Genomic DNA, 26599 nt, shown 5'->3' on the forward strand with positions numbered 1-26599 from the left:
AAAACATGACCTTGAGAAGAAGTATTGGTTAGGAATTGTCTCCAAAGAATTCTCAAAGAATTACTCATTATTGCTATCCAAGATAATTAGACGAGCCAAAACTAAATACTACGAAGATAAATTTACCCAAATAAAGAGCAACATTAAAAAAAAACTTGGAGCACAATTTCACAAATATTGGGATCAAAGTAGACTTTAAATAACAAACCAACACTCCTTTCCAATAACGATGGTCAGCTTTCAGCCTCAGATTCTGCTATTGAGTTCAATAGGTTCTTCTCTTCCATTGGGTCATCCCTTGCAAATGATATTCCATCTTCCAGTACTGACGTTAAGGACTATCTCACAGGTAACTATCCACAGTCTCTGTACCTAAAGCCTATTAATTCCACTGAAGTCAATGAAATAATCCTTTCCCTTAAAACCAAGTCTAGTGCCCTTGAGGAGATACCAACTTTAATTTACAAAAAAGCCTCCAGATCTTTAGCCCCTGCTATTGCATTGCTCTTCAACAAGTCACTTGAACTCCAAACCTTTCTAGATATTCTAGAAAAAAGCGAGAGTAACGCCTGTCCACAAATGTGGTGATCCCACAGATGTTAACAACTACAGACCTATATCAATCCTCCCAAACTTGTCAAAAAATTTTGAAAAACTAATCTATAAGCAGCTTTACTCTTATCTAGCCAAACACAATATACTTAGCCCTTGCCAATATGGCTTCAGACCCAAAAAAAGCACTAACGATGCACTTATTAGTATGCTTAACTCGATTCATACAGCTCTTGATAAAAATTAGTTCCCTGTTGGGTTATTTGTGGACCTGCGTAAAGCTTTTGACACTGTCAACCACCAAAACCTTCTTCTTAAACTACATCATTATGGAGTCAGAGGACACTCCCTGCAATACCTCAAATCCTACCTTACTGACAGGCTCCAGTATGTTTCTGTGAATAATTAAATTTCTCCCACCCTACCCATCAACATTGGTGTTCCTCAGGGCAGCATACTTGGCCCTCTCCTCTTTCTCATCTACATTAATGACCTTCCAAATGCCTCCCAACACCTCAAACCAATTCTATTTGCTGACGAAATAACCTTCATTTACTCCAGTCCTGACCCTCTTGCTCTAAATGCCACGGTAAATACTGAGCTAAATAAAGTCCATCTTTGGCTAACTGCCAACAAACTCACCCTTAACATTGACAAAACTTTCTATATTCTGTTTGGCAATAAATCCTCTAATCAAATAAATCTCAAAATAAACAATACCCAAATTTGTAAGAAATTAGATGGCAAATTCCTTGGCATTCTCATTGACCACAAGCTGAATTTCCAGGGCCACATTCTAAATATATAAAAAAAAAAGTTTCAAAAACTGTTGGCATTCTTTCTAAGATCAGATATTATGTACCACGCCCTGCCCTGGTGACTATTACTCCCTCATCTATCCATATCTCAACTATGGTATTTGTGCTTGGGGTTCTACTACACAAAATCATTTACGTCCTCTAATTACTCAACACAAAGCTGCTATTAGGACAATATCCAACTCTGGCCCCAGACATCACTCGGTACCCCTACTCAAATCTCTGAATATGTTAGACATTAAGTCACTGCACATTCTCTCATGTGTATTATACATATATAAAACGCTAAAATGTAATGCCAATCCTGATCTCAAAAGCTTCATAGAAGGTTGTAACAGAACCCATGAGCACCACACCAGAAATAAATAGTTTTGATATTCCAAGAGTACGACTTAATCAAACTAGAAATGCTCTACAAATCAAGGGACCCAGATTGTGGAATGACCTTCCCTACCATGTTAAAGACTGTACCTCTCAACCAGTTTAAGATAAAAACGAAGCTATACTTAATAAATTCCCTGTAACCTACCTTACCCCTCTATTGTCAACCAATGTCTGTTTTTTTAAAGAGCGCTGTTTGTCGACAGAATTGTATTTGTGCTCCTTTTCAGCTATGTTTTCATTCCATGTTTTCATTTTACTCTTTATGCTCAATTAGTATTAAGCTATAGTCATTTAAGTTTTTTATGCCTGAAACGCTTTGCGTAATAGTGGCTTTAGGCATTGTATGTACTAGCCCTATCTATAAATCCATCACTCTTTGTAAAATCTCTTTTATGTACCTTACCTAAATAAACATTTTGATTTTGATTTTGGTTGCTACCCTTGCCGAGGTGTGCTACCCTCTTTCTACTCCCCCTCTTCCTGCTGCTGTCCTTGACTACTACTCTCGGTTGCCTCCTTCTCTTCTTCCTCCTCCTCCGGACCCCGCCTGTCCGCCTCTGGTCTGTTCTCCCACTTCCTTCCCTCCGTCTTTGCTCAATTTACCCATGTCCCCTAACCCTGACTTTGCTGACCCTGATCTTCTTTAACGTGGTATGTTGCTCTTTCGCCTTTGTTTCTTCCTTGTTCTCTGTTGTTGTCCTTTCTCTTCTCATCGATGTCTGTTCTTCAATGGAACGTTCGGGGTTATTATGCCAATTTCCTTGAAATCCAACTTCTGATTTCGCGATTTTCGCCCCTTTGTGTCTGTCTCCAGGAGCCGATGGTTGGTGCTCGTCCTGGTCGCTTTCGTGGCTATTCCTTTCTTCCCCCCCCCCCCCAGCTGTTGCTGGTGCTCCTAATTCTTCTGCTCTCTTGATTCTCTCTGATGTTCCCTTTGTGCCCTTATTTTTCCTTCGCCTCTCCATTGTTCTGCTGCTCGTATCTTTGTGGGGAAATGGTACACTGTTTGTTCCATTTATCTCCCCCCGAGTGTCCCGCTTTCTCTTTCTGATCTGAAACAACTACTGGACTCTTTGCCGGAGCCTGTGCTCCTGCTGGGTGATTTCAATTGTCATTCCCTTTGGGGTGATGTTCTGACGAACACCCAGGGTCGCCTTCTTGAGCCGTTTATCCTCTCTTCTTCCCTGTCTCTTCTGAATTCTGGTGAACCCACGCATTTGAACTCTCGGACTCGCACCCTTTCCTGTCTTGATCTTTCTCTTTGCTCGTCTTCTCTTTACTTAGATTTCACGTGGCAGGTTCTTGATGACCTCCATGGCGGTGACCATTTCTCCATCCTTGTTACCTTTTTCTCTTTTCGCCCTCCCCTCTCCTTCCCTAGGTGGCAGTTTGCGAAAGCGGACTGGAACCTCTTTACCCTCAGTGCTGCTCTCTCTGACCTCTCCCTTTCTGCCTCTCCCTCTCCTTCTTTTTCATGACACTGTCTTTGATACTGCCCTCCACTCTATTCCTCCATCTTCCTCGCGGGGTCCATGGAAGTGCGTTCCCTGGTGGAATGCAGACTGTGCTCGGGCTGTCCGCTGTAAGCGTGCAGCCTAGAAGAGACACCGCCGTTGGCAGACGGCCGATTCTTTTCTTTTGGAAGGCGAGTGCGGTGGCCCGTAGGGCCATCCATACAGCTAAACGTGAATGTTGGGCATCTTATGTCTCCACCATTACGTCCAAAACTCCTCTGCCATAGATCTGGAAGCATATCCGCAAGATAGCGGGTAAGTTCGTTCCCAATGTTTCACCGGTCCTTCACCTTCGTGGTACGCTTTTGGCGGACCCGTTGCAGGTCGTTACCGAACTGGTTCCCACTTTTCTTCTGTTAGCTCTGGTCTTCATCTTCCCCAATCTTCCCTTCTTCGTAAACCTGTCCTTGAGTCTCGTCCTTTAGATTTCTACACTCGTCTTCGACTTTCCTATAACGATCCCTTCTCTCTCCCTTAACTTCATTCTGCCCTGGCCCTCTGCGGTTCTACAACAGCGGGCTCCGATGGTATTCATTATGAGATGCTTCGCCATCTCCCTCCGTGCACGTCTCAGTATTTACTGAGTCTGTATAATCGAATCTGGGAGTCGTCGTCAGTCCCTGAACACCAGTTCGATGCCGTTGTCCTCCCTGTTCGCAAACCAGGGTCTCTGGGAATATCCCCTAAGGACTTTCGCCCTATTGCCCTCACAAGTTGTGTCTGCAAACTCTTTGAATGTATGGTTAACGTTCGTCTGATATGGTTCCTGGAACACCATCGCCTCCTCTCCCCTTCTCAATTTGGTTTCCGCAAGTGCTGCAGCACAACAGATGTCCTGGTGAACTTGGAGGTCTATATTTGTACTGCTTTTTGCTGTGAAGACCTCCATTGTTGCCGTCCTTTTTGACCTGGAAAAGGCTTACGACATCACTTGGCGATATCATATTCTATCCCAGCTTCATTCTTTTGGCCTTCGTGGTCATCTCCCTCTCTTTCTCCACAGCTTCCTCTCTCGTCGTTCCTTTCGGGTGCGGCTTGGTACCGCTCTCTCTGCCTCTTTTCAGCAATACGAAGGTGTACCCCAGGGTAGTGTTCTGAGAACTACTCTTTTTCTGGTTGCCCTCAATGATCTTCTTTCCTCTCTTCCTTCAGGCCTCTTCTCCACTCTCTATGTCGATGATCTTATCCTTTGCTGTCAGGGTGATGATTCGCCTCTCCTTCAACGCCGTCTTCAACTTGCGATTGATGCCGTGTTGTCTTGGGCCACCGATCATGGCTTCAAGTTCTCTACTACTAAGACTTGTGCCATGACTTTTACTCAGAAACAGGTCGTTCTTCGTCCCTTTTTGTTACTCTATGGTCATCCTTTGAGTACAAAGATTCCGCGAAGCTTTTGGGGTTATTCTTTGACACTCGTTTGTCTTGGTCTCCCCATATCTCTTACCTCCGTGTTGAGTGCTCTAAGGCCCTTACCCTCCTTCGGGTATTTTCCCATACTTCTTGGCGAGCGGATAGGCGCACTCTCCTTGCTTTACATTCCTCTCTCGTCCTGTCTAAGCTCGATTATAGTTGCCCTGCTTACTCAAATACAAATTATTTATTCAGGTAAAGTACATACATACAGGGTGAGATACAAAAGTTAATGGATTTATAGATAGAGCTAGTACATACAGTCCTGACCCCCTTGCTCTAAATGCCACAGTAAATACTGAGCTAAATAAAGTCCATCTTTGGCTAACCGCCAACAAACTCACTCTTAACATTGACAAAACTTTCTATATTCTGTTTGGCAATAAATCCTCTAATCAAATAAATCTCAGAATAAACAATACCCAAATTTGTAACAAAATATATGGCAAATTCCTTGGCGTTCTCATTGACCACAAGCTGAATTTCCAGGGACACATTCTAAATATATCAAAAAAAGTTTCAAAAACTGTTGGCATTCTTTCTAAAAACAGATATTATGTGCCCTGCCCTGGTGACGCTCTATTACTCTCTCATCTATCCATATCTCAACTATGGTATTTGTGCTTGGGGTTCTACTACCCAAAATCATTTACGTCCTCTAATTACTCAACACAAAGCTGCTATTAGGATAATATCCAACTCTGGCCCCAGACATCACTCGGTACCCCTACTCAAATCTCTGAATATGTTAGACATTAAGTCACTGCACATTCTCTCATGTGTATTATACATATATAAAACGCTGAACTGTAATGTCAATCCTGACCTCAAAAGCTTAATTGAAGGTTGTAACAGAACCCATGAGCACCTCGCCAGAAACAAATACAGTTTTGATATTCCAAGAGTACGACTTAATCAAACTAGAAATGCTCTACAAATCAAGGGACCCAGAATGTGGAATGACCTTCCGAATCATGTTAGACTGTACCTCTCTCAACTAATTTAAGATAAAAACGAAGCACTACCTAATAAATTCCCTGTAACCTACCTTACCCCGGAAATGTCAACCCATGTCTGCTTTTTTTTTTTTTAAACACCGCTATTTGTCGACCTAATTATATTTGTGCTGCTTTTTCAGCCATGTTCCCCCCTTTCTTATTTTTATTTTTATTTGCTCTCAACACATTTTATACTTTAAACTCAATTAGTATTAAGTTTTAGTCTTTAATGTTTTTCCTGCCCGAAACGCTTTGCGTAACAGTGACTTTAGGCATTGTATGTACCAGCTCTATCTATAAACCTAGCCATTTTTTTAAAAATCTCTTATGTATGTACCTTACCTAAATAAACATTTATTTATTATTAAACAATGCCTAAAGCCACTATTATGCAAAGCGTTTCGGGCAGGAAAAAAACTAAGACTGAAACTTAATACTAATTGAGATTAAAGTATAAATTGTGTTGAGAAAAAATAAGAAAAATAATGAAAAAAGGGGGGGGGGAGGAAACATGGCAGAAAAAAAGCAAAAATACAATTTGGTCAACAAACAGCATTGTTTAAAATCATGGACATGGGTTGACATTTAGGGGTGAGGTACCTAAGTGCTACCTAATTAACATTGAGTTAATTAGATAGCACTTAGTTTTTGTCTTAAACTGGTTGGGAGAGGTACAGTCTTGAACATAATTGGGAAGGTCATTCCACATTCGAGGTCCCTTGATTTGTAAAGCATTTCTATTTTAACTAAGTCATACTCTTGGAATATCAAATAGGTATTTGTTTCTGGTGTGGTGCTCATGGGACCTGTTACAACCTTCTAGGAAGCTTTTAAGGTCCGGATTGACATTACAGTTCAGCATATTATATATATAAAATACACATGAGAGGATGTGCACTGTGATGTGAAAAGTCTACTCGTCTGCTTCTCCTTTCACTCTTCGCCGTCTTGATGCTTTGCACCATACTAGGTTGTGCCTCAGTTCTGGTGCCTTTCGTTCGACTCCCGTCCTCAGCTTGTATGTTGACACTGGCTTCCTCTCTCTCCAGGACCGCCGTGATCGCTACTGTCTTCGCTATCTTGCGCGGTCCTTGCAACATTCTTCCACTCGCCTCTGTCGTGCTTTAACTTTTACCCCTCCTACGGTTCCTGTTCCTCTTCACCACCTCCCTCTTTCTATCCGGTTATCTCGCTTACAGGATTCTATTTCCGTTCGTATTTCTAATATTTCTCCTCAAGTTGTTCCTTCATTGCCCCCGTGGAGAGTCCCCCTTCCGCAGTTTTGTACATCCTTGACCCGCATCACTAAAGCTTTTACCCCTCCTACGGTTCTAAAACGCCTTTTCCTTGAGCACTTTTCTCCTCACTCCCACTCCATTTCCGTCTTCACCAATGGGTCTAAGCCTGCGGACGGTGTTGCCTACTCTGTTGTTTTTCCCGATTACACTTATATGTGTTACTTGCCTCCAGAAACTAGCATCTTTACAGTGGAACTTAATGCTATTTTCTATGCTCTTCGTCTCCTGCTCTCTCGTTGTCAATCTTCCTTTGTAGTTGTTGTTGACTCTCGTAGTGCCCTCATGGCTCTTGGGTTCTTTAATCCGGTTCATCCAGTGGTTGTCGAGATCCAGCATTGGCTGTTTCTTGTTCACAGTAAATTTAAGTCGGTTGAGTTTTGTTGGGTTCCCAGCCATATTGGTGTCTCTTTAAATGAGCGTGCAGATACTGCCGCCAGGGAAGCTGTCCGCTTTTGTCCCATCTCTCATAAAGGTATTCCTTATTCCGACTTTTACCCGTTTATCCATTCCTCCATCCTTACCCGTTGGCAGGCTTGTTGGTCGTCTGTTACTGGTAACAAACTACGTTCTCTTAAAAGTTGTGTGTCCTCGTGGCCGTCCTCCTACCACCGTAACTGGCGATGGGAAACGGCTCTGGCGAGGTTGAGTATTGGCCATACTCGCTTAACTCATGGTCACTTGATGGAGCGCCGCTCTGCTCCTTATTGTCCTAATTGCATTGTCCCTCTTACAGTCGTGCATATCCTTGTTGAATGTCCTGACTTCCGGGACGAGCATGTGTCTTGTTTTCCGACCGTCCCCCGCGGTTGCTTGTCTCTCGATAGTATTCTTGGTGACTCGGATACTTTTGATATCGTTCGTCTTATCCTTGGTGATATATAGCGCCGTCTGATTATCCCGCACATTTGATGGTGCTACATAGCGTTCCGGGTTTGGTGCCTTCTTTTTGATTACTTACTTACTTGATAACATGTATTAGTAAATATGTGTGAATCGGTGTATAAGGTTTTCCCCATACATTTTTCATGAGAGTAGCATCCCTTCACTCCACAAGGAGAGAGAAAGCTAAGACTCCACACAAACAGGTTGTGTGATGTGTGCTGGTGAGATACTGACCTCACTGTGTGAGCTTATTGACCTTCATTTATATCTGAGTGACTGGAACTGTAATCGTTAATCTCGTAAGTGAGAGATTTTTCCTTGTTAGTGTATTATCGCTTTTCCTTGTTTAAATAAATGTAATGCACACACTGTAATTGTTTCTTGAGTCCCGCCAATAAAAAATATGGTACCGATCTCACATAGTCATTCTTGTTTTTGAATTGTTTATAAATGTATATTGGTTCTACATCCCTGGTTTAAAGGAACATATCTATACTGTAAATAGGAAAGTAAGGACAGATTTCGTGAGTTTGTACTCTAGGGTACGGCTTACAAGTTCATGCCTTTACAGTATAATACTGCTTCAACAGGAGGTGTCGCCTCAAAACCAGGAGCAGACAAGGTCAGCAACACCAGCACAAGTAAACACAACTCAAGAACAAGATGGGCAGCATGCTTCTACTAAAGAAAAGAATGAGGTAGGACTGCAAGAAGAATCAGAGTGGGGAAGGGGAGAACTTGATATTATAAAGGAAGTGGATGATATGGGGCTGGGGAGCATAGAATGGAGATTAAAAAGTCCTGGTGCAGAGGATGACGACAATACTAGCCTGATGGAGCAAATGGACATGGCATGGAACCGAATTTCAGGGTATCCTCTTCTTCCCCACAACACCAAACAAAAGGTGAGCTGATTATCAGTGCCACTACCACTACTGCATGATAGTCAATCGCTTGTCTTTCAGTACACATTATTATGAGCTATTGTTCAACTTCTGATGCATTTTCTTAAATTGTTGGAATTAAAATTTAATTGCCTATTCTATTAAAATTTAACTCAAGTAACTTTTTAAATGTAACATCTTTGGTCATCTCTATAAATTATAAAAGAAGGTAACCTTTAATTTATGAAATGCATCAGTGCAAACATGTACAAGTTATAATAATTTGTAAATACAAACAAAATACAGCAAAAATATCAAAAGCTCAGTCAATTATATCTGACGTGAATCTTGTCAGAAGCAAAACAATGCAACAATAATGAAATAGACATATACACTGTTCTTGGGTAGGCTCATGCAGTTAGATAGGACACCATGCAGAACCATACTATTTTAAAACATCCATGCACAGTCATACAAAGAGTAGGAAGTCACTGGATAATTCTCAGGTCAACCTGGAATAATGGCTAGATGTCGGTTCGTAAAAACTCAATACCTTTCTTATCCCTCTCTTGGCATCACAAGTGCCCACCAAGGGTGGCTTTTGCTAACTATTGATTAAACCCCCTGACCACCCATACTAACCACCACCAGGTGGCAGCACAAATGCTGTGAGTACAAATAGACAAATTACAATACAAGAATCCCATTTAACATTGCAGGTTAATATAGTAAGTACAGCATATAATTGTTACACTCTTAGGGCAAAATTCTTGTAGCTCCTAAGTATACTGTCTAAACTGTCTATCATACCATTATCACACATCCAAACAATTTGATGTGGTACACTATTTATTTCCTTATTTCTATAGTTTTCAATAAGTTGACACTCTAATACATAATTTTCTAAGGTGTGGGCGTGCGGCATACTACATAATTTACACTCCTTATCTTTTTATTTATTTATTTATTTATTTATTTATTTATATTATTTATATATATACAAGAAGGTACATTGGGTTTGTGAGAATACATGGCATAGTACAGTATTTACACTCTTGTAAAGCCACTAGTACGCGCAGCGTTTCGGGCAGGTCCTTAATGTAGCAGATAATTTTAAGTAGGTAATTTCTATCAGAATTGATAAATGACAAAGATACATTGCAAGAGAAAAATGAGATGAGAGAGCTTAGTAAGTATATTAAAGCACATTGTTATATTAAAGCTCTGATTGATTACATTGACAGCTTGATTAGTAATTTAAACAAGATTAATAGACACCATACAGCAGATTGACAGCACATATAAGACAGCAATGATCACAATGGTAAACATGTTCAGATTGGGTACATAAAGATTGGGAGACTGGGTAGCAAAAGATACAGATAAACAAGATTTATAAACCCCATACAGCAGATTGGCAGCACATATAAGAAGACAGCAATGATCACAATGGTAAAGATGTTCAAATTGGGAACATAAAGGTTGGGAGATTGGGTAGCAATAAAATAAATAAAATAAAAAAAAAATAAAATAAAATAAAATAAAATAAAATGTTTATTTAGGTAAGGTACATACATACAATAAATTTTTACAAAGATTGGTTGACTTATAGGTAGAGCTAGTACATACAATGCCTAAAGCCACTATTACGCAAAGCGTTTCGGGCATGATAAACTTAAATGACAAGCTTAATACTAATTGAGCATAATGAGTAGAATGAAAACAAGAAATGAAAACATAGATGAAGAAGCAGCACAAATACAATTATGTCGACAAACAGCGCTCTTTAAAAAAAAAAGTGCAAAATCGCTCTTTAAAAAAAAAAAGTGCAATAGATACAGTGCAATTTTAAGGCAAAAAGTGAAAAACTATGAAGATGAAATTAGGTACATTTTAGTATTGATTTTGAATGATGTAAAAGTTGGACAGCTTTTCTATTCAATAGGGAGTGAGTTCCATAGACTGGGTCCCTATATTTGCATAGAGTGTTTACACAGATTAAGTTTAACTCTGGGGATATCAAAGAGATATTTATTTCTGGTGTGGTGATAATGGGTCTTATTACATCTGTCCAGGAAGAGTTTCAGACAAGGGTTTGCATTTAAGAACAGGGTTTTGTAAATGTAGTTGACACAAGAGAATTTATGGAGTGAGATTATGTTTAGCATGTTTAGGGAGTTAAACAAGGGGGCTGTGTGTTGTCTGAAAGCAGAATTTGATATTATTCTGATAGCAGATTTTTGCTGGGTGATGATGGACTTGAGGTGGTTTGCAGTGGTTGAACCCCATGCACAGATACCATAGTTGAGATAGGGATAGATTAGTGCATAATATAGAGAGATGAGAGCAGAGTTAGGTACATAATATCTGATTTTGGAGAGTATACCAACTGTTTTAGAGACTTTCTTAGTTATATGTTGTATGTGGGTACTGAAGTTGAGTCTCTTGTCTAGGAATAGGCCAAGAAACTTTCCATCAATTTTATTGCTAATGTTTACATTGTTTATCTGAAGCTGAATTGCATTTGTAGATTTGCTTCCAAATAGGATGTAGTAGGTCTTTTCTATGTTAAGTGTTAGTTTGTTGGTTGACATCCATAAGTGGACTTTTTTTAGTTCATTATTAACAACATCATTTAGTGTATGTGGGTTGGGGTTGGAGTAGATGAGGGTAGTATCATCAGCAAACAAAATAGGTTTCAGAATGTTAGAGACATTACGCAGATCATTGATGTATATAAGAAATAGAAGAGGTCCCAAAATGCTGCCCTGTGGCACTCCAACGGTTATTGGTAGAGTGGGAGAGGTTATATTATTGATGGCTACACATTGGTGTCTATCACTAAGATAGGATTGGATATAGTCCAGTGTATGGCCTCGGATTCCATAATGATGGAGTTTACGTAAGAGGTAATTGTGATTAACAGTAATAATAATAATAATAATAATAATTTTTATTTAGGTAAAGGTACATACATAAAGAGATTTTACAAAGTTTGTTGGCTTTATAGATAGAGCTAGTACATACAATGCCTAAAGCCACTATTACGCAAAGCGTTTCGGGCAGGAAAAAACACTAATGACTAAAGCTTAAAACTAATGGGTAAAAAGAATAAAATGTGTTGAGTACAAATAAAAATAGAGGTAAAAGAGGGGGGAACATTGTTGAAAAAGCAGTACAAATACAATTACAAATTATTACAGAAAATTACATTCAAACAGCGTTGAATTGAAAAAAAAAAAAAAAAAAAAAAAAAAAAAACATACATGGGTTGAAAACAGAGGGGTAAGGTAGGTTACAGGGAATTTATTAGGTATAGCTTCGTTTTTAACTTAAACTGGTTGAGAGAGGTACAGTCTTTAACATGGTTGGGAAGGTCATTCCACATTCTGGGCCCCTTGATTTGTAGAGCATTTCTGGTTTGATTAAGTCGTACTCTAGGAATATCAAAACTGTATTTATTTCTGGTGTGGTGCTCATGGGTTCTGTTACAACCTTCTATGAAGCTTTTGAGATCAGGATTGGCATTATAGTTTAGCGTTTTATATATGTATAATACACATGAGAGAATGTGCAGTGACTTAATGTCTAACATATTCAGAGATTTGAGTATCAAAGGCCTTTCTCAGGTCAATGAAGAGTCCAATCGGAAACTCATTTTTGTCAAGGGCTGAGTAAATTATATCAAGGAGACTAATAATTGCATCGTTGGTACTCTTTTGGGAGCGGAAGCCAAACTGACAGGAGCTAAGAATGTCGAATTTTACGAGGTAGGAGTAGAGCTGTTTGTAGATAATTTTTTTCAAATATTTTTGATAGTATGGGTAGGTTCGATATTGGTCTATAGTTGTTTATGTCTGCCGGATTACCTCCTTTATGAACTGGCGTTACTCTTGCTTTTTAAGGATATCAGGGAAGGTATGACACTCAAGGGATTTGTTGAACAGCAGAGCTATAGGTGGCGCAAGGGCATGGGAGGCGCTCTTGTATACAATGGATGGGATTTCACTGATGTTCCCAGCTTTGGTTTTTAGTGAGTGTATGATGGACACAACATCTGTCGGGCTGACTGGTGAAAGGAGAAGAGAGTTTGGATAGCTGCCTGAGAGATATGTGTTGATGTGTGTCTGAGTCTGTGGGATTTTACTGGCAAGGTTAGCACCAACCGATGAAAAGAAGCTATTAAATTCATTCGCCATTTCTAAGTCAGATGACGGTGTAAGGCCATCCTTAGAGAGTGTTATCTGGTTGTGGGAGTGTTGTTTAGTTCCTAGGATATTAGAGATGGTATTCCATGTGCTTTTCATGTTGTCTTTTGCTTCTTTGAATCTAGTCTCATAATATGAAAGTTTTGCTTTTCTTATGATACTGGTAAGCACTGATGAGTACCTTTTAACTACTTCCTTTGTAACTAGGCCAATCCTAAAGTTCTTTTCATATTCATGTTACACATATAAGAAGACAGCAATGATCACAATGGTAAAGATGTTCAAATTGGGATTTTTCACTGACATCAACACCGTATTGCCAGATATATTTGTATCCTAATCTTAATCTCGTGTAAATTGAATCCTTCCAAGTAGACTTTCCTTTACCATAAGTGAAGGACGAATTTGTATTTATTATTGAGTAATTCTTAAGTGTGTTACTACTGTCCACCATTGCCATTCTCTTTATCATTTCTTCACCCTCTTGGATCATCTTGATTCTTGTTTTTATTTGTTTCAAGGTTAACTGACTTACAACATCAACAAGAGTTTTTTCAGTGGCTCTCTTCGCTATGTCATCAACTACCTCATTCAACAGTATTCCCACATGTGAAGGGATCCACACGAATCTTACTTTATACCCAGATTTTTCTAATTTCTTAACATTCTCTCTACACTCTATCACAATATTCTGATATACTGGGCGTCTGCTATTTAAAGACTCTAACGCTCTTCTGCTGTCAATAAAGAAGCAGGCATTTTTACCACATTTGACTACTTCCTGTAATCCTGCTAATACACCTTGGAGTTCAGCCTGCGTTGAAGAGACACTGTCAGTTAAGCGGCGTCCAATAACAGTATCTACAGTGCCGATGTCAGTGTACTCCCTGATCAAGACTCCACATCCTGCCTTCCCATCCCTAGCTACTGACCCATCACAATATACATGTAGAGGGTTTTCTGTAGGCAGTTTTCTAATTATACAATCATATGTTGCCCTCAGCTCTCCTATTTCATACATACTTTTTTTCTTTTGCAAGGGAGTAATTGCTACATCTACATTACAATCCCCCCATGGTGGTGTGAATTTTCTCTTGGGCACAACAATACACTCTGTAATAACATCATACTTTATAACATTAGTACATAAGTTATTCATATATACTCTCTTCTTCATCATACACTGTTCACTACTTCCCACCTTTTGAACCGAGAGGATTAATTCATTAGCTCCCCCACCTCTCATTAATCTAATGGCAGAGGCTACATTTATCTCTACAATTCTATCCCCAATACTCTGCAGATTCAACTCCATCCTCATTATCTCAATCATAGCATTTCTTGGGCATCCTAAGATAATTTTCATGGCTTCATTTTGTACCTTCTCCAACTTGCCCATCCTACCTTTACCAAAACAAGAAATGACAGGTGCAGCATAATCAATAAGAGATCTTACAGTACTCAAGTATATCATTCGTAGCACAGGGACTCCCACTCCCTTTCCACAGCATGCCAAGGCCTTCAGATCGAAATCTTCTGTTCCATATCCACACAAACCAGCACATTGATCATCATTATTGCAGGTATTACACAGTAAATCTTGCAAAAAACAAACTCCTAAATAGCACCTGCTTATCAGTTTACAACCAAAATGTTAGGTCACTTGGTAAACATTTTAATGATATAAATGCACTACTCACAGCACTAGGTACTAAGTTATCATTCATCATTTTAACAGAAACTTGGCTAAGTAAAAACTATACCCAACTCTACAATTTAGCTGGTTATAAAGCCATTCATAACTGCAGGCCTAATAAAAAAGGAGGTGACACAGCAATATATTACGAAGATACCTTCATCTGCAATAGTGTCATTAGTGATAGAGACGACTATTGTGAATATACCTTTGCCAAGTTCTCCAGTAAATCCCTTAAATCCTCCCTGATTATCGGTGCCATCTATAGATTTCCTAATACCAACATAGCTTCATTCTCAGACAACGTAAGGAATCTTATCATAAATAACAATCTCAACAAAAATCACATCATTCTGGGAGGTGATTTCAATATTGACCTGGGTCTTCAAAATAACCCTCAAGTTGACTATTTCCGTAACAGCATGCACTCCTGTATGCTAATCCCCACAATCACCAAGCCCACCCGAGTCATTCAAACATCTGCCACTACTCTGGATCACTTATGGACTAATATAACAGCTCCCCTTACATCTGGGGGTAATCTATGACAGAACAACTGACCATTATCCTACCTTCCTCATAGCAAACATGGACACAACACCACCAGAAAGCAAGAAACTCTCATTCAGGCTACACAGTGAATCAGCTCTCTAATGCACTCCACAATATTAACTGGGAATCTGAATTTAATAATACACAGGATATAAACTCATTAACTAACCTCTTTCTCTCCAAAACTCTAAGCCTCTACAACACTCACTGTCCCCTCCTTACCAAACAAATAACTGATAAAAGAAAAAATAACCCGTGGCTCACAAGTGGCATAATTAAATCAATCAACAAAAAACATGAATATGAAAAAAAATTTAGGATTGGCCTAGTTACAAAGGAAGTAGTTAAAAGGTACTCATCAGTGCTTACCAGTATCATAAGAAAAGCTAAACTTTCATATTATGAGACTAGATTCAAAGAAGCAAAAGGCAACATGAAAAGCACATGGAATACCATCTCTAACATCCTAGGAACTAAACAACACTCCCACAACCAGATAACACTCTCTAAGGATGGCCTTACACCGTCAACTGATTTAGAAATGGCGAATGAATTTAATAGCTTTTCATCGGGAACATCAGTGAAATCCCATCCATTGTATACAAGAGCGCCTCCCATGCCCTTGCGCCACCTATAGCTCTGCTGTTCAAGAAATCCCTTGAGTGTCATACCTTCCCTGATATCCTTAAAAAAGCAAGAGTAACACCAGTTCATAAAGGAGGTAATCCGGCAGATATAAACAATTATAGACCAATATCAAACATACCCATACTATCAAAAATATTTGAAAAAATTATCTACAAACAGCTCTACTCCTATCTCGTAAAATTTGACATTCTTAGCCCGTCAGTTTGGCTTCCGCTCCCAAAAGAGTACCAACAATGCAATTATTAGTCTCCTTGATATAATTTACTCAGCCCTTGACAAAAATGAGTTTCCGATTGGACTCTTCATTGACCTGAGAAACGCCTTTGATACTGTTAATCACAATTACCTCTTATGTAAACTCCATCATTATGGAATCCGAGGCCATGCACTGGACTATATCCAATCCTATCTTAGTGATAGACACCAATGTGTTGCCATCAATAATATAACCTCTCCCACTCTACCAATAACCGTTGGAGTGCCACAAGGCAGCATCTTGGGACCTCTAGTATTTCTTATATACATCAATGATCTACCTAATGTCTCTAACATTCTGAAACCTATTTTGTTTGCTGATGATGCTACCCTCATCTACTCTAACCCCAACCCACATACACTAAATGATGTTGTTAATAATGAACTAAAAAAAAGTTCACTTATGGATGTCAACCAACAAACTAACACTTAACATCACCACAATTATCACCACAATCCTGCTATTATCACAATCCTGGTAATTTTTATCACAGTCAGGGGTCATCTGTAATACTATCACCACTAAATAATAGCAGTTACATATTTATTTTGACATTTTTAGACAATGCTGTGGTCACAAGCTGAAAAGCAATGCTGTTAGATCATGCTGCGTGCACCAGCCTTCGTTGCTCCCACAGTACTGTGACTAACACCGGAGAATATTGCCCACGATATTTTTTAAACATGGCGTCTGTTTACAAGAGCCCTGAGGAAGCTGATGTGAACCCCGTGTTGCCGCAGGCCATTTGAATCGTGCCCGGCACCCAATGTCGTAGCAAGTGGTAGCGTGTCATGCAGCTAGAGGACAATGAAGACAGTGGCCCCTCTACATCAGGTGTTCATGGTATGCCTACAATACGCAGATCAGCCTGATCTACCATACCCACACACAGCTCCAGCATCAGATGATGGAGCCGTGTTCTTGGTGCTCGTGGTAGTGTTGGCCATTGTGTAAAAACCAAACCCTCGGGTGTACACGTGTGGGAGGATTGTGCCACATTTGTTCCACAAATACCTATGTTTGATGGTACCGATGTTGGTGAGACACCATTATTCCTATATACAGACGAGGATATGGCAGAAAAAGACTATTTCCTGGTGTATTTTGAAAACGAATTCGTGACCCATCTTGTGACTGAGACAGATACGCTCACAGCCTCATAGATGCCGGCATTTTACCTGGTTCTTGCCTGACATGAAGGAAGGACACCACAATTGATGAAATGTATGCGTTTCTCGCATTGTGCATGATGATGAAACACTCCGAGAAGCACATCATCCAGGATTATTGGAGCAAAGACAGCCTTGTTCTATTACCCAGTTTAATCATGGAGTTTCACCATGGGTTCTGAGAGAATGTGCACCTGAGCTCAGCATTCCACTTCAACTGATTTTTCAGGCATCCCTGTTTACAGGAATTGTAGCTGATGTGTGGAAAAAGGCTAACATAGTTCCAATCTACAAAAGTGGAAGCAGGAAAGACCCCCCTTAATTAAAGACATGTATAATAATAAGACAAGTGTAATAATCAAAATATTGGAAAAATAATTAAAACTAAATTGGTAGAACATCTGGAGGAAAATGATATATTTTCAGACAGACAGTATAGTTTTCGATCTGGAAGATCCTGTGTAACGAACTTACTCAGTTTTTATGATCGAGCCACAGAGATTTTACAGGAAAGAGATGGTTGGGTTGACTGCATCTATCTGGACATAAAAAAAGGCTTTTGATAGAGTTCCCCATAAGAGGTTGTTCTGGAAACTGGAACATATTGGAGGGGTGACAGGTAAGCTTCTAACATAGATGAAAAATTTCCTAACTGCCAGAAAAATGAGGGCCGTAATCAGAGGCAAGGTATTATCGGATTGGAGGAATGTCACGAGTGGAGTACCACAGGGTTCAGTTCTTGCACCGGTAATGTTCATTGTCTACATAAACGATCTACCAGTGGGAATACAGAATTATATGAACATGTTTGCTGATGATGCTATGATAATAAGGAAGATAAGAAACCTAGATGATTGTCATGCCCTTCAAGAAGACCTGGACAAAATAAGTATAAGGAGCAACACTTGGCAAATGGAATTTAATGTGAATAAATGCCATGTTATGGAATGTGGAATTGGAGAATATAGACCCCACACAACCTATAAATTATGCGAGAAACCTTTAAAGAATTCTGACAAAGAAAGGGATCTAGGGATGGTTCTAGATAGAAAACTGTCACCTGAGGACCACATTAAGAACATTGTGCGAGGAGCCTATACTACACTTTCTAACTTCAGAATTGCTTTTAAATACACGGATGGAGAAATACTAAAGAAATTGTTTACAACTTTTGTTAGACCTAAGCTGGAATATGCAGTAGTTGTATGGTGCCCATATCTTAACCCTCAAACTGGCATATCATATATAAATGATATCGGTGACAAAACCGAAACCGCGCACATCATTTATATATGATTTCGTGTCTAGCGCTATAATTTAAACGCCCCGCCTGGGACAGGGGCAGCTATAGAACAGCCACGACCGATAGTTGCCAGATGCCACCTAGAAAAAAAATCCAGGCCAACATTCTTGGATGTTAGAGCGTCAGTATTAGAGTTAGAGCAAGCCACCAAGGCTGGAGCACGCAGCACGAGCTCACAGCACCGCTGCTCAGCTTGTGACCACAGCATCGCCTACAAATGCCATAATATATATGATACTGCTATTATTTAGCAGTGGTAGTATTACTGAAGCCCCCTGACAGTGATAAAACTGACCAGGATTCTGATAATAGCAGGATTGTGGTGATATTTAGCGCTGTGCTCCATGGAGGGAGGAGTAAGGCTGTTGAGGGAGGGACGTGGCGTTGTCTTCTGACTGTGTGTGGTCACCTGATATTGACTGCACTCACCATACCAGCTTAGTGGTTCGCTATGGTGAACACAAATGTAGATACTTATATATAACGTGTGTATAGTGTGATATAACAGCGAGAGGAGTAGGTTGGGAGCCGCCATTTTGGTGAGGGAGGAGCGTCGTCTGCACGACTTGGCATGTTGTTTACTGATGGCCACTGTGGTCTTTGGGCACCATACCAGCTTATTTTTACAGGTATGGTGAATAAAACAGGTAGATACTTATATATAATGTGTGTATATAGTGTAATAACACCACAAACAATATTGTTGGAGAAATATTAGTGCGTTTGGCCGTGAGGGCGGCCGCCGATCAGCTGACTGTGTGAGTAGCTACGTCTTTGTGCCTTTACTCACCATACAAGCTTAGATGTACAGTTATGGTGAACAAAACATGTAAATACGTATATATAACGTCTGTGTATAGTGAATAAATGCAACAACAGTACTGTGGGAGGAGAATGAGGGTGAGTGAGGTGGTGTTGAGGGAGGGAGTGGTAGTGTGTGGCTCGCTAGTGTTTGGCGGTCACTCCTCCTCGCTTTTTGACTCACAAGACCAACTTAGTAGTTCGTTATGGTGAACAAAACATGCATGCAGATACTTATATATAACCTGTGTATATAGTGTAACAACATATCTCAACTATGGTATTTGTGCTTGGGGCTCTACTACCCAAAATCACTTACGTCCTCTAATTACTCAACACAAAGCTGCTATAAGGACAATATCCAATTCTGGCCCCAGACATCACTCGGTACCCCTACTCAAATCTCTGAATATGTTAGACATTAAATCACTGCACATTCTCTCATGTGTATTATACATATATAAAACGCTAAACTATAATGCCAATCCTGATCTCAAAAGCTTCATAGAAGGTTGTAACAGAACCCATGAGCACCACACCAAAAATAAATACAGTTTTGATATTCCTAGAGTACGACTTAATCAAACCAGAAATGCTCTACAAATCAAGGGGCCCAGAATGTGGAATGACCTTCCCAACCATGTTAAAGACTGTACCTCTCTCAACCAGTTTAAGTTAAAAACGAAGCTATACCTAATAAATTCCCTGTAACCTACCTTACCCCTCTGTTTTCAACCCATGTATGTTTTTTTTTTTTTTTTTTTTTTTTTTTTTTTTTTTTTTTTTTTTTTTTTTTTTTTTTTCAATTCAACGCTGTTTGAATGTAATTTTCTGTAATAATTTGTAATTGTATTTGTGCTGCTTTTTCAACAATGTTCCCCCCTCTTTTACCTCTATTTTTATTTGTACTCAACACATTTTATTCTTTTTACCCATTTGTTTTAAGCTTTAGTCATTAGTGTTTTTTCCTGCCCGAAACGCTTTGCGTAATAGTGGCTTTAGGCATTGTATGTACTAGCTCTATCTATAAAGCCAACAAACTTTGTAAAATCTCTATGTATGTACCTTTACCTAAATAAAAATTATTATTATTATTATAACAGCAAAACTATTTGTTTATTGTTTTATGAACATAATAATTGAATCATTAATATGCATTAATATTAATATGGGAGAATATCTTCGCCAGTTTCAGAGTCAAGGGTGCCGAGTCTGTCCTGTCTGTGGGTGCAGTCTATAGAATTCCTAACACTGATGTGTCCTAATTCAATTCAAACCTTAGAAATCTAATACTTGATAACAGACTGAACAAAAACCATCTAATTATTGCAGGGGACTTTAATATTGACATCTTCGAGCCTGAACACCCTACTGCTGTTAGCTTCCTCAACTGTATGAATTCCTGCTTCCTCATACCCTTAATCACTAGACCAACTAGAATCATTGATAGTACTGCTACGACTCTAGATCACATCTGGACCAACATAACCTCTCCGCTTACTTCAGGTATAATCACCGATAGCACTACAGACCATTACCCCACATTTCTCTTAACTAACATTATCAAACCACCTCTTGAGTCAAGGGAGTTAAGCTTTAGGCTGCACAATGAAACTGCTATAAACAATTTTATAACTGCTGCTGATAATGTCAACTGGGAGTCCGAGTTAGGTAACATAGGGGACATCAACCTAGCAGTGCAATCTTTTCTTCAAAAAACTCTTAGCCTTTATAACACCAACTGTCCTATGCTTACAAAACAAGTCACAAACAAAAGGCTTAACAATCCTTGGCTTACAAAGGGAATACTTAAATCCATTAACAAAAAACATGACCTTGAGAAGAAGTATAGGTTAGGAACCGTCTCCAAAGAATTCTCAAAGAATTACTTGTTATTGCTACCCCCCTCCCCGCTCAGCTCGTTGTCGCCGTGTGGGGGCTTCGTGGGCGGCTGCCGGAGTGTGATGCTCCTTGGGACAGTCCTCTGTCCTTTTCTAGCCTTGTGCTCCTGCTGCCGTCCTCTCCAATTCTGCTGGGCACCTTTTCCTTTTCCTTCTGTTTCGTTTTTCTCCCCCCTCTTCTCCTATCTGCTTGCCGTTTCCTGCCGACCTTTTGCTCGTTCTGGTTCTTCCCTTGGACTTCTTCTATTTTGACGCCCGGGTGCTTGAGGAGGCATACTCATACACCCGTAGAACTGCAGTACCCGACGTCGAGAGTGAGGGGAACCTTTTATTGTCAATCCCCACTTCGTCACTGAACCCGATCTCGACGGACTGTCGGTTTCTTAAGGTGGCGTTTGTGGGGCGTATACTCACGACGCACCCCTAGGAGGCCCCGACAAGATCGGCGATAGCTTCTTGTTGGGTGTCCTGCCTCTAATTGTGGCTCCATGGTGGGTGTGGGGGCACATTCGTGAATGAATTCTTCTTCTCGTCAAGATGATAACCCCTGTTTCGGCTGCTTCTGGCTTACCTTCTCAGGCTCGTGGGGTGGGCGACCAAGCCCCCGAGTCGGTCCGTATTGGAAGACCGGGCTCTGTAGCCTCCGCTGCATTGGGCCCCGACCTTGCTCCTCATTTGGCCTCTCTGACTCCTTCCCCTGGCTCCCCTCCCTCCTCTGTGGTTGGGTCGAGCCCCAAGCCCCCAGTGGTGACTACCTCGTCCCCTGGCGCGGCTCCTTCTCTAGTTGTAACTACTGCGCCTTTTAACCCCTCTCTCTCTGGGGGTTCTCACCGCCGTCCTCGTTACGGCCGCCCTCGCTCGATTTCTTCCAGTTCTGCTACCTATCAAGCCTTGTTTGGTCCCGCTTCGTGGGCCAAATATTTTGATCTCCTCCCTCTTGATTCTGCGCCTCCTGATGATTTCTCCCTCCATCGACATCTCATTGATTCCGTGGATGCCTCCATTACTTTCAACCCCACTCGTCTCGGTACACGTGTCGTTGCTGCTCCTTCTCAGGATGCTGCTTCCCGCTTGGCTGCCTTATCCTGCCTTGGCGAGACCCCCGTTCGGGTCTCGAAGAACGCTCAGTTGAATGCCAGTGTTGGCACTATTTTGCTCCCGCCCCATGTTGCGACCGGTGTTCGGGACCTGCGCGACTGCCACGACGATATTCGACATATCCTCGCTGCCCAGGGCCATTCTATTCTCCAGGTGGACACGTTTACTCGTCCCCCTCGTGGTAGTCGCCGTCAACCCCTCCGGGTTGTGAAGATTACCTTTGATGGTAGGACCCTTCCACCCTCTGTCATTCTTGCTGGTGCCAGGTGCTCTGTCCAGGAGTACATTCCTTCTCCTCGGCTCTGCAACAAGTGCTGGAGGTTTGGGCATGGTGCCCTCCGCTGCTCCGGGACTGTCTCTCTCTGTCCTTTGTGTGGTGGCGAAGGTCACTCTAAGTCGGAGTGCACTTCTCCCCAGGCTCGTTGCCTCAACTGCGGTGAGGCCCATCCTACCTTCTCCCGTGCGTGTGTCCATTACAAGCTTGAGGCAGCCGTCCTCAACCTGAAGCACCGGGAGCGTTTATCTTTTCCTGAGGCGAGGCACCAGGTTCGCCGGCTCCCGCCTTATGCTAATATCTCTTATGCTCGCGTGTTGCGCTCTTCCTCTCCTCGTCCTTCCCGCCTTCCTCAGACTCACAACCGTTTCCGGGCCTTGGACCCTAATGAGCCCACTGCCCCCTCCTCTGTTCCTTTGGGTTCTCTCCCGAAGGTTCCTCCTCCTGGTCCTCTGTCTGGGGTTCCCCTTCCTTCTACCCGGTCTGTCGTGTCTTCTGTGTCTTCTTCCTCGTCCCCCTCCGATCCTCCGTCCCATCCTCTTCCTCCATCTATCGGCTCTCCCCACCGCCTGTCGGTGCGGGCGGATGTCCATCGCTCTCCTAACGGCCGTCGTGTGTGCTCTCGTTCGGCTTCTCCTGTTGAGACACTGGAATCCGTTGCCCGGTTCGTCGTTGCTGGGACACCGGTCTCTTTAAGTCAGAAGCGTAAGCCTGGCTCCTCTCCTTCCTCTTCCCCGGCGGGTAAGGCTTCGCTTTCTTCCTCAGCTCCTCCTTCTGGCTCTGTTGCTCCTTCCCCTCCCGTTTCAGTGCTTGCGCCCCCTGTTCCTGCTATGGAGGTTTCTTTGGCCCCTGCTTCCCTTTCGGTTGCTGCTCTTGCTGGGGTGCGCTCCCCTCTTTCTACTCCCCCTCCTCCTGCTGCTGTCCTTGACTGCTCCTCTCCGTTGTCTCCTCCTCTTCCTCCTCCTCCTCCTCCTCCGGACCCTGCCCGCCCACCTCTGATCTGTTCTCCCGTTTCCTTCCCTCCGTCTTTGCTCAGTTTACCCATGCCCCCTAACCCTAACTTTGCTGACCCTGATCCCGACCCTGATATTCTTTAACGTGCTCTGTTGCTCTTTCGCCTTTGTTTCTTCCTTGTTCTCTGTTTTTGTCCTTTCTCTTCTCGTCGTAGTCCATTCTTCAATGGAACGTTCGAGGTTATTACGCCAATTTCCTCGAACTCCAACTTCTGATTTCGCGGTTTTCGCCCCTTTGTGTCTGTCTCCAGGAGCCAATGCTTGGTGCTTGTCCTGGTCGTTTTCGTGGCTATTCCTTTCTCTCCCCCCCCCCCCCAGCCATTGCTGAGGCTTCTAATTCTTCTGCTCTCTTGATTCGGGCTGATGTTCCCTTTGTTCCTTTACTTTTTCCTTCGCCTCTCCATTGTTCTGCTGCTTGTATCTTTGTGGGGAAATGGTACACAGTTTGTTCCATTTATCTCCCCCCGAGTGTCCCGCTCTCTCTTCCTGATTTGAAACACCTCCTAGACTCCTTGCCGGAGCCAGTGCTCCTGCTGGGTGACTTCAATTGTCGTCATTCTCTTTGGGGTGACGTTCTGACGAATACCCGGGGTCGCCTCCTTGAGCCGTTTCTCCTCTCTTCTTCCCTGTCTCTTCTGAATTCTGGTGAGCCCACTCATTTGGACTCTCGGACTCGCACCCTTTCTTGTCTTGATCTTTCTCTCTGCTCTTCTTCTCTTTACTTAGATTTCACGTGGCAGGTTCTTGATGACCTCCATGGAAGTGATCATTTCCCCATCCTTGTTTCCTTTTTCTCTTTTCGCCCTTCCCTCTCTTTCCCTAGGTGGCAGTTTGCTAAGGCAGACTGGACCCTATTTACCCTCAGTGCTGCTCTCTCTGACCTCTCCCTTCTGCCTCTCTCTCGCGCTCTCCTCCTTTTTCATGACACTGACTTCAACGCTGCCCTCCGCTCTATTCCTCGCTCTTCCTCTCGGGGTCCACGGAAGTGCGTTCCCTGGTGGAATGCGGACTGTGCTCGGGCTGTCCGCTGTAAGCGTGCAGCCTGGAAGAGGCACCGCCGTAGGCAGACGACTGATTCTTTTCTTTTCTTTCGGAAAGCGAGTGCGGTGGCCCGTAGGGCCATCCGTACGGCTAAACGTGAATGTTGGGCATCTTATGTCTCAACAGTTACGTCCGAGACCCCTCTGGCCCAGATCTGGAAGCGTATCCGCAAGATAGCGGGTAAGTTCGTTCCCGATGTTTCACCGGTCCTTCACCTCCGTGATACTCTTGTGGCGGACCCGTTGCAGGTCGCTTCTGAACTGGGTTCTCACTTTTCTTCTGTTAGCTCTGGTCTTCATCTTCCCCAATCTTTCCTTCTTCGTAAACCTGTCCTTGAGTCTCGTCCTTTAGATTTCTGCACTCATCTTCAGCTTCCCTATAATGATCCCTTCTCTCTCTCTGAACTTCGTTCTGCCCTGGCCCTCTGCGGTTCTACGGCGGCGGGCTCCGATGGTATTCATTATGAGATGCTTCGCCATCTCCCTCCGAGCACGTCTCAGTATTTACTGAGTTTGTATAATCGGATCTGGGAGTCGTCGTCAGTCCCTGAGGACTGGCTCGATGCCGTTGTCCTCCCTGTTCGCAAACCGGGGTCTCTGGGTACTTCCCCTAAGGACTTTCGCCCTATTGCTCTCACAAGTTGTGTCTGCAAACTCTTTGAACGTATGGTTAACGTTCGTCTGATGTGGTTCCTGGAACACCATCACCTCCTCTCCCCTTCTCAATTTGGTTTCCGCAAGTGCCGCAGCACGACTGATGTCCTGGTGAACTTGGAGGTCTATATTCGTACTGCTTTTGCTGCGAAGACCTCCGTTGTTGCCGTCCTTTTTGACCTAGAAAAGGCTTACGACACCACTTGGCGTTATCATATCCTATCTCAACTTCATTCTTTTGGCCTTCGTGGTCATCTCCCTCTCTTTCTCCGCAGCTTCCTCTCTCGTCGTTCCTTTCGGTTGCGCCTTGGTACCGCTCTTTCTCCCTCTTTTCAGCAATACGAAGGTGTGCCCCAGGGTAGTGTTCTGAGCACTACTCTTTTTCTGGTTGCCCTCAATGGTCTTCTTTCCTCTCTTCCTTCTGGTGTCTTCTCCGCTCTCTATGTCGATGATCTTACCCTTTGTTGTCAGGGTGATGATTCCCCTCTCCTTCAACGCCGGCTTCAACTTGCAATTGATGCCGTGTCGTCTTGGGCCACAGGTCATGGCTTCAAGTTCTCTACTTCTAAGACTTGTGCCATGACTTTTACGCGGAAACGGGTTGTTCTTCGTCCCTCTTTGTCACTTTATGGTCATCCCCTTGAATACAAAGATTCCGCGAAGCTTTTGGGGTTATTCCTTGACACTCGTTTGTCTTGGTCTCCCCATATCTCTTACCTCCGTGTTGAGTGCTCTAAGGCCCTTACCCTCCTTCGGATCTTGTCCCATACTTCTTGGGGGGCAGATAGGCGCACTCTCCTTGCTTTACATTCCTCTCTCGTCCTGTCTAAGCTCGATTATGGTTGCCCTGCTTACTCGTCTGCTTCTCCTTCTACTCTTCGCCGTCTTGATGCTTTGCACCATACTGGGTTGCGCCTCAGTTCTGGTGCCTTTCGTTCGACTCCCATCCTTAGCTTGTATGTTGACACTGGCTTCCTGTCTCTCCAGGACCGCCGTGATCGCTACTGTCTTTGCTATCTTGCGCGGTCCTTGCAACATCCTTCCTCTCGCCTCTGTCGTGCTTTAACTTTTACCCCTCCTGCGGTTCCTGTTCCTCTTCACCACCTCCCTCTTTCTGTCCGGTTATCTCGCCTACAGGATTCTCTCTCCGTTCGTATTTCTGATGTTTCTCCTCGTGTTGTTCCTTCTTTGCCCCCGTGGAGGGTCCCTCTTCCGCGGTTTTGTACTTCCTTGACCCGTATCACCA

The 26599-nt window shown here is 42.5% G+C and overlaps 1 protein-coding gene across 1 annotated transcript in view; it reads left to right on the plus strand.

The window, feature by feature from the left end:
* Positions 1 to 26599, plus strand: part of LOC138357377 (uncharacterized) — a 92794-nt gene that overhangs the window by 45830 nt on the left and 20365 nt on the right. Inside the window, exon 6 of the mRNA XM_069314072.1 lies at positions 8447 to 8761. Within this exon, the coding sequence (XP_069170173.1) occupies positions 8447 to 8761 (315 nt within the window). The remainder of the gene's footprint in view (positions 1 to 8446; positions 8762 to 26599) is intronic.

This window comes from Procambarus clarkii, chromosome 78 (assembly GCF_040958095.1).
Source record: "Procambarus clarkii isolate CNS0578487 chromosome 78, FALCON_Pclarkii_2.0, whole genome shotgun sequence".
NCBI classification, from domain to species: domain Eukaryota; kingdom Metazoa; phylum Arthropoda; class Malacostraca; order Decapoda; family Cambaridae; genus Procambarus; species Procambarus clarkii.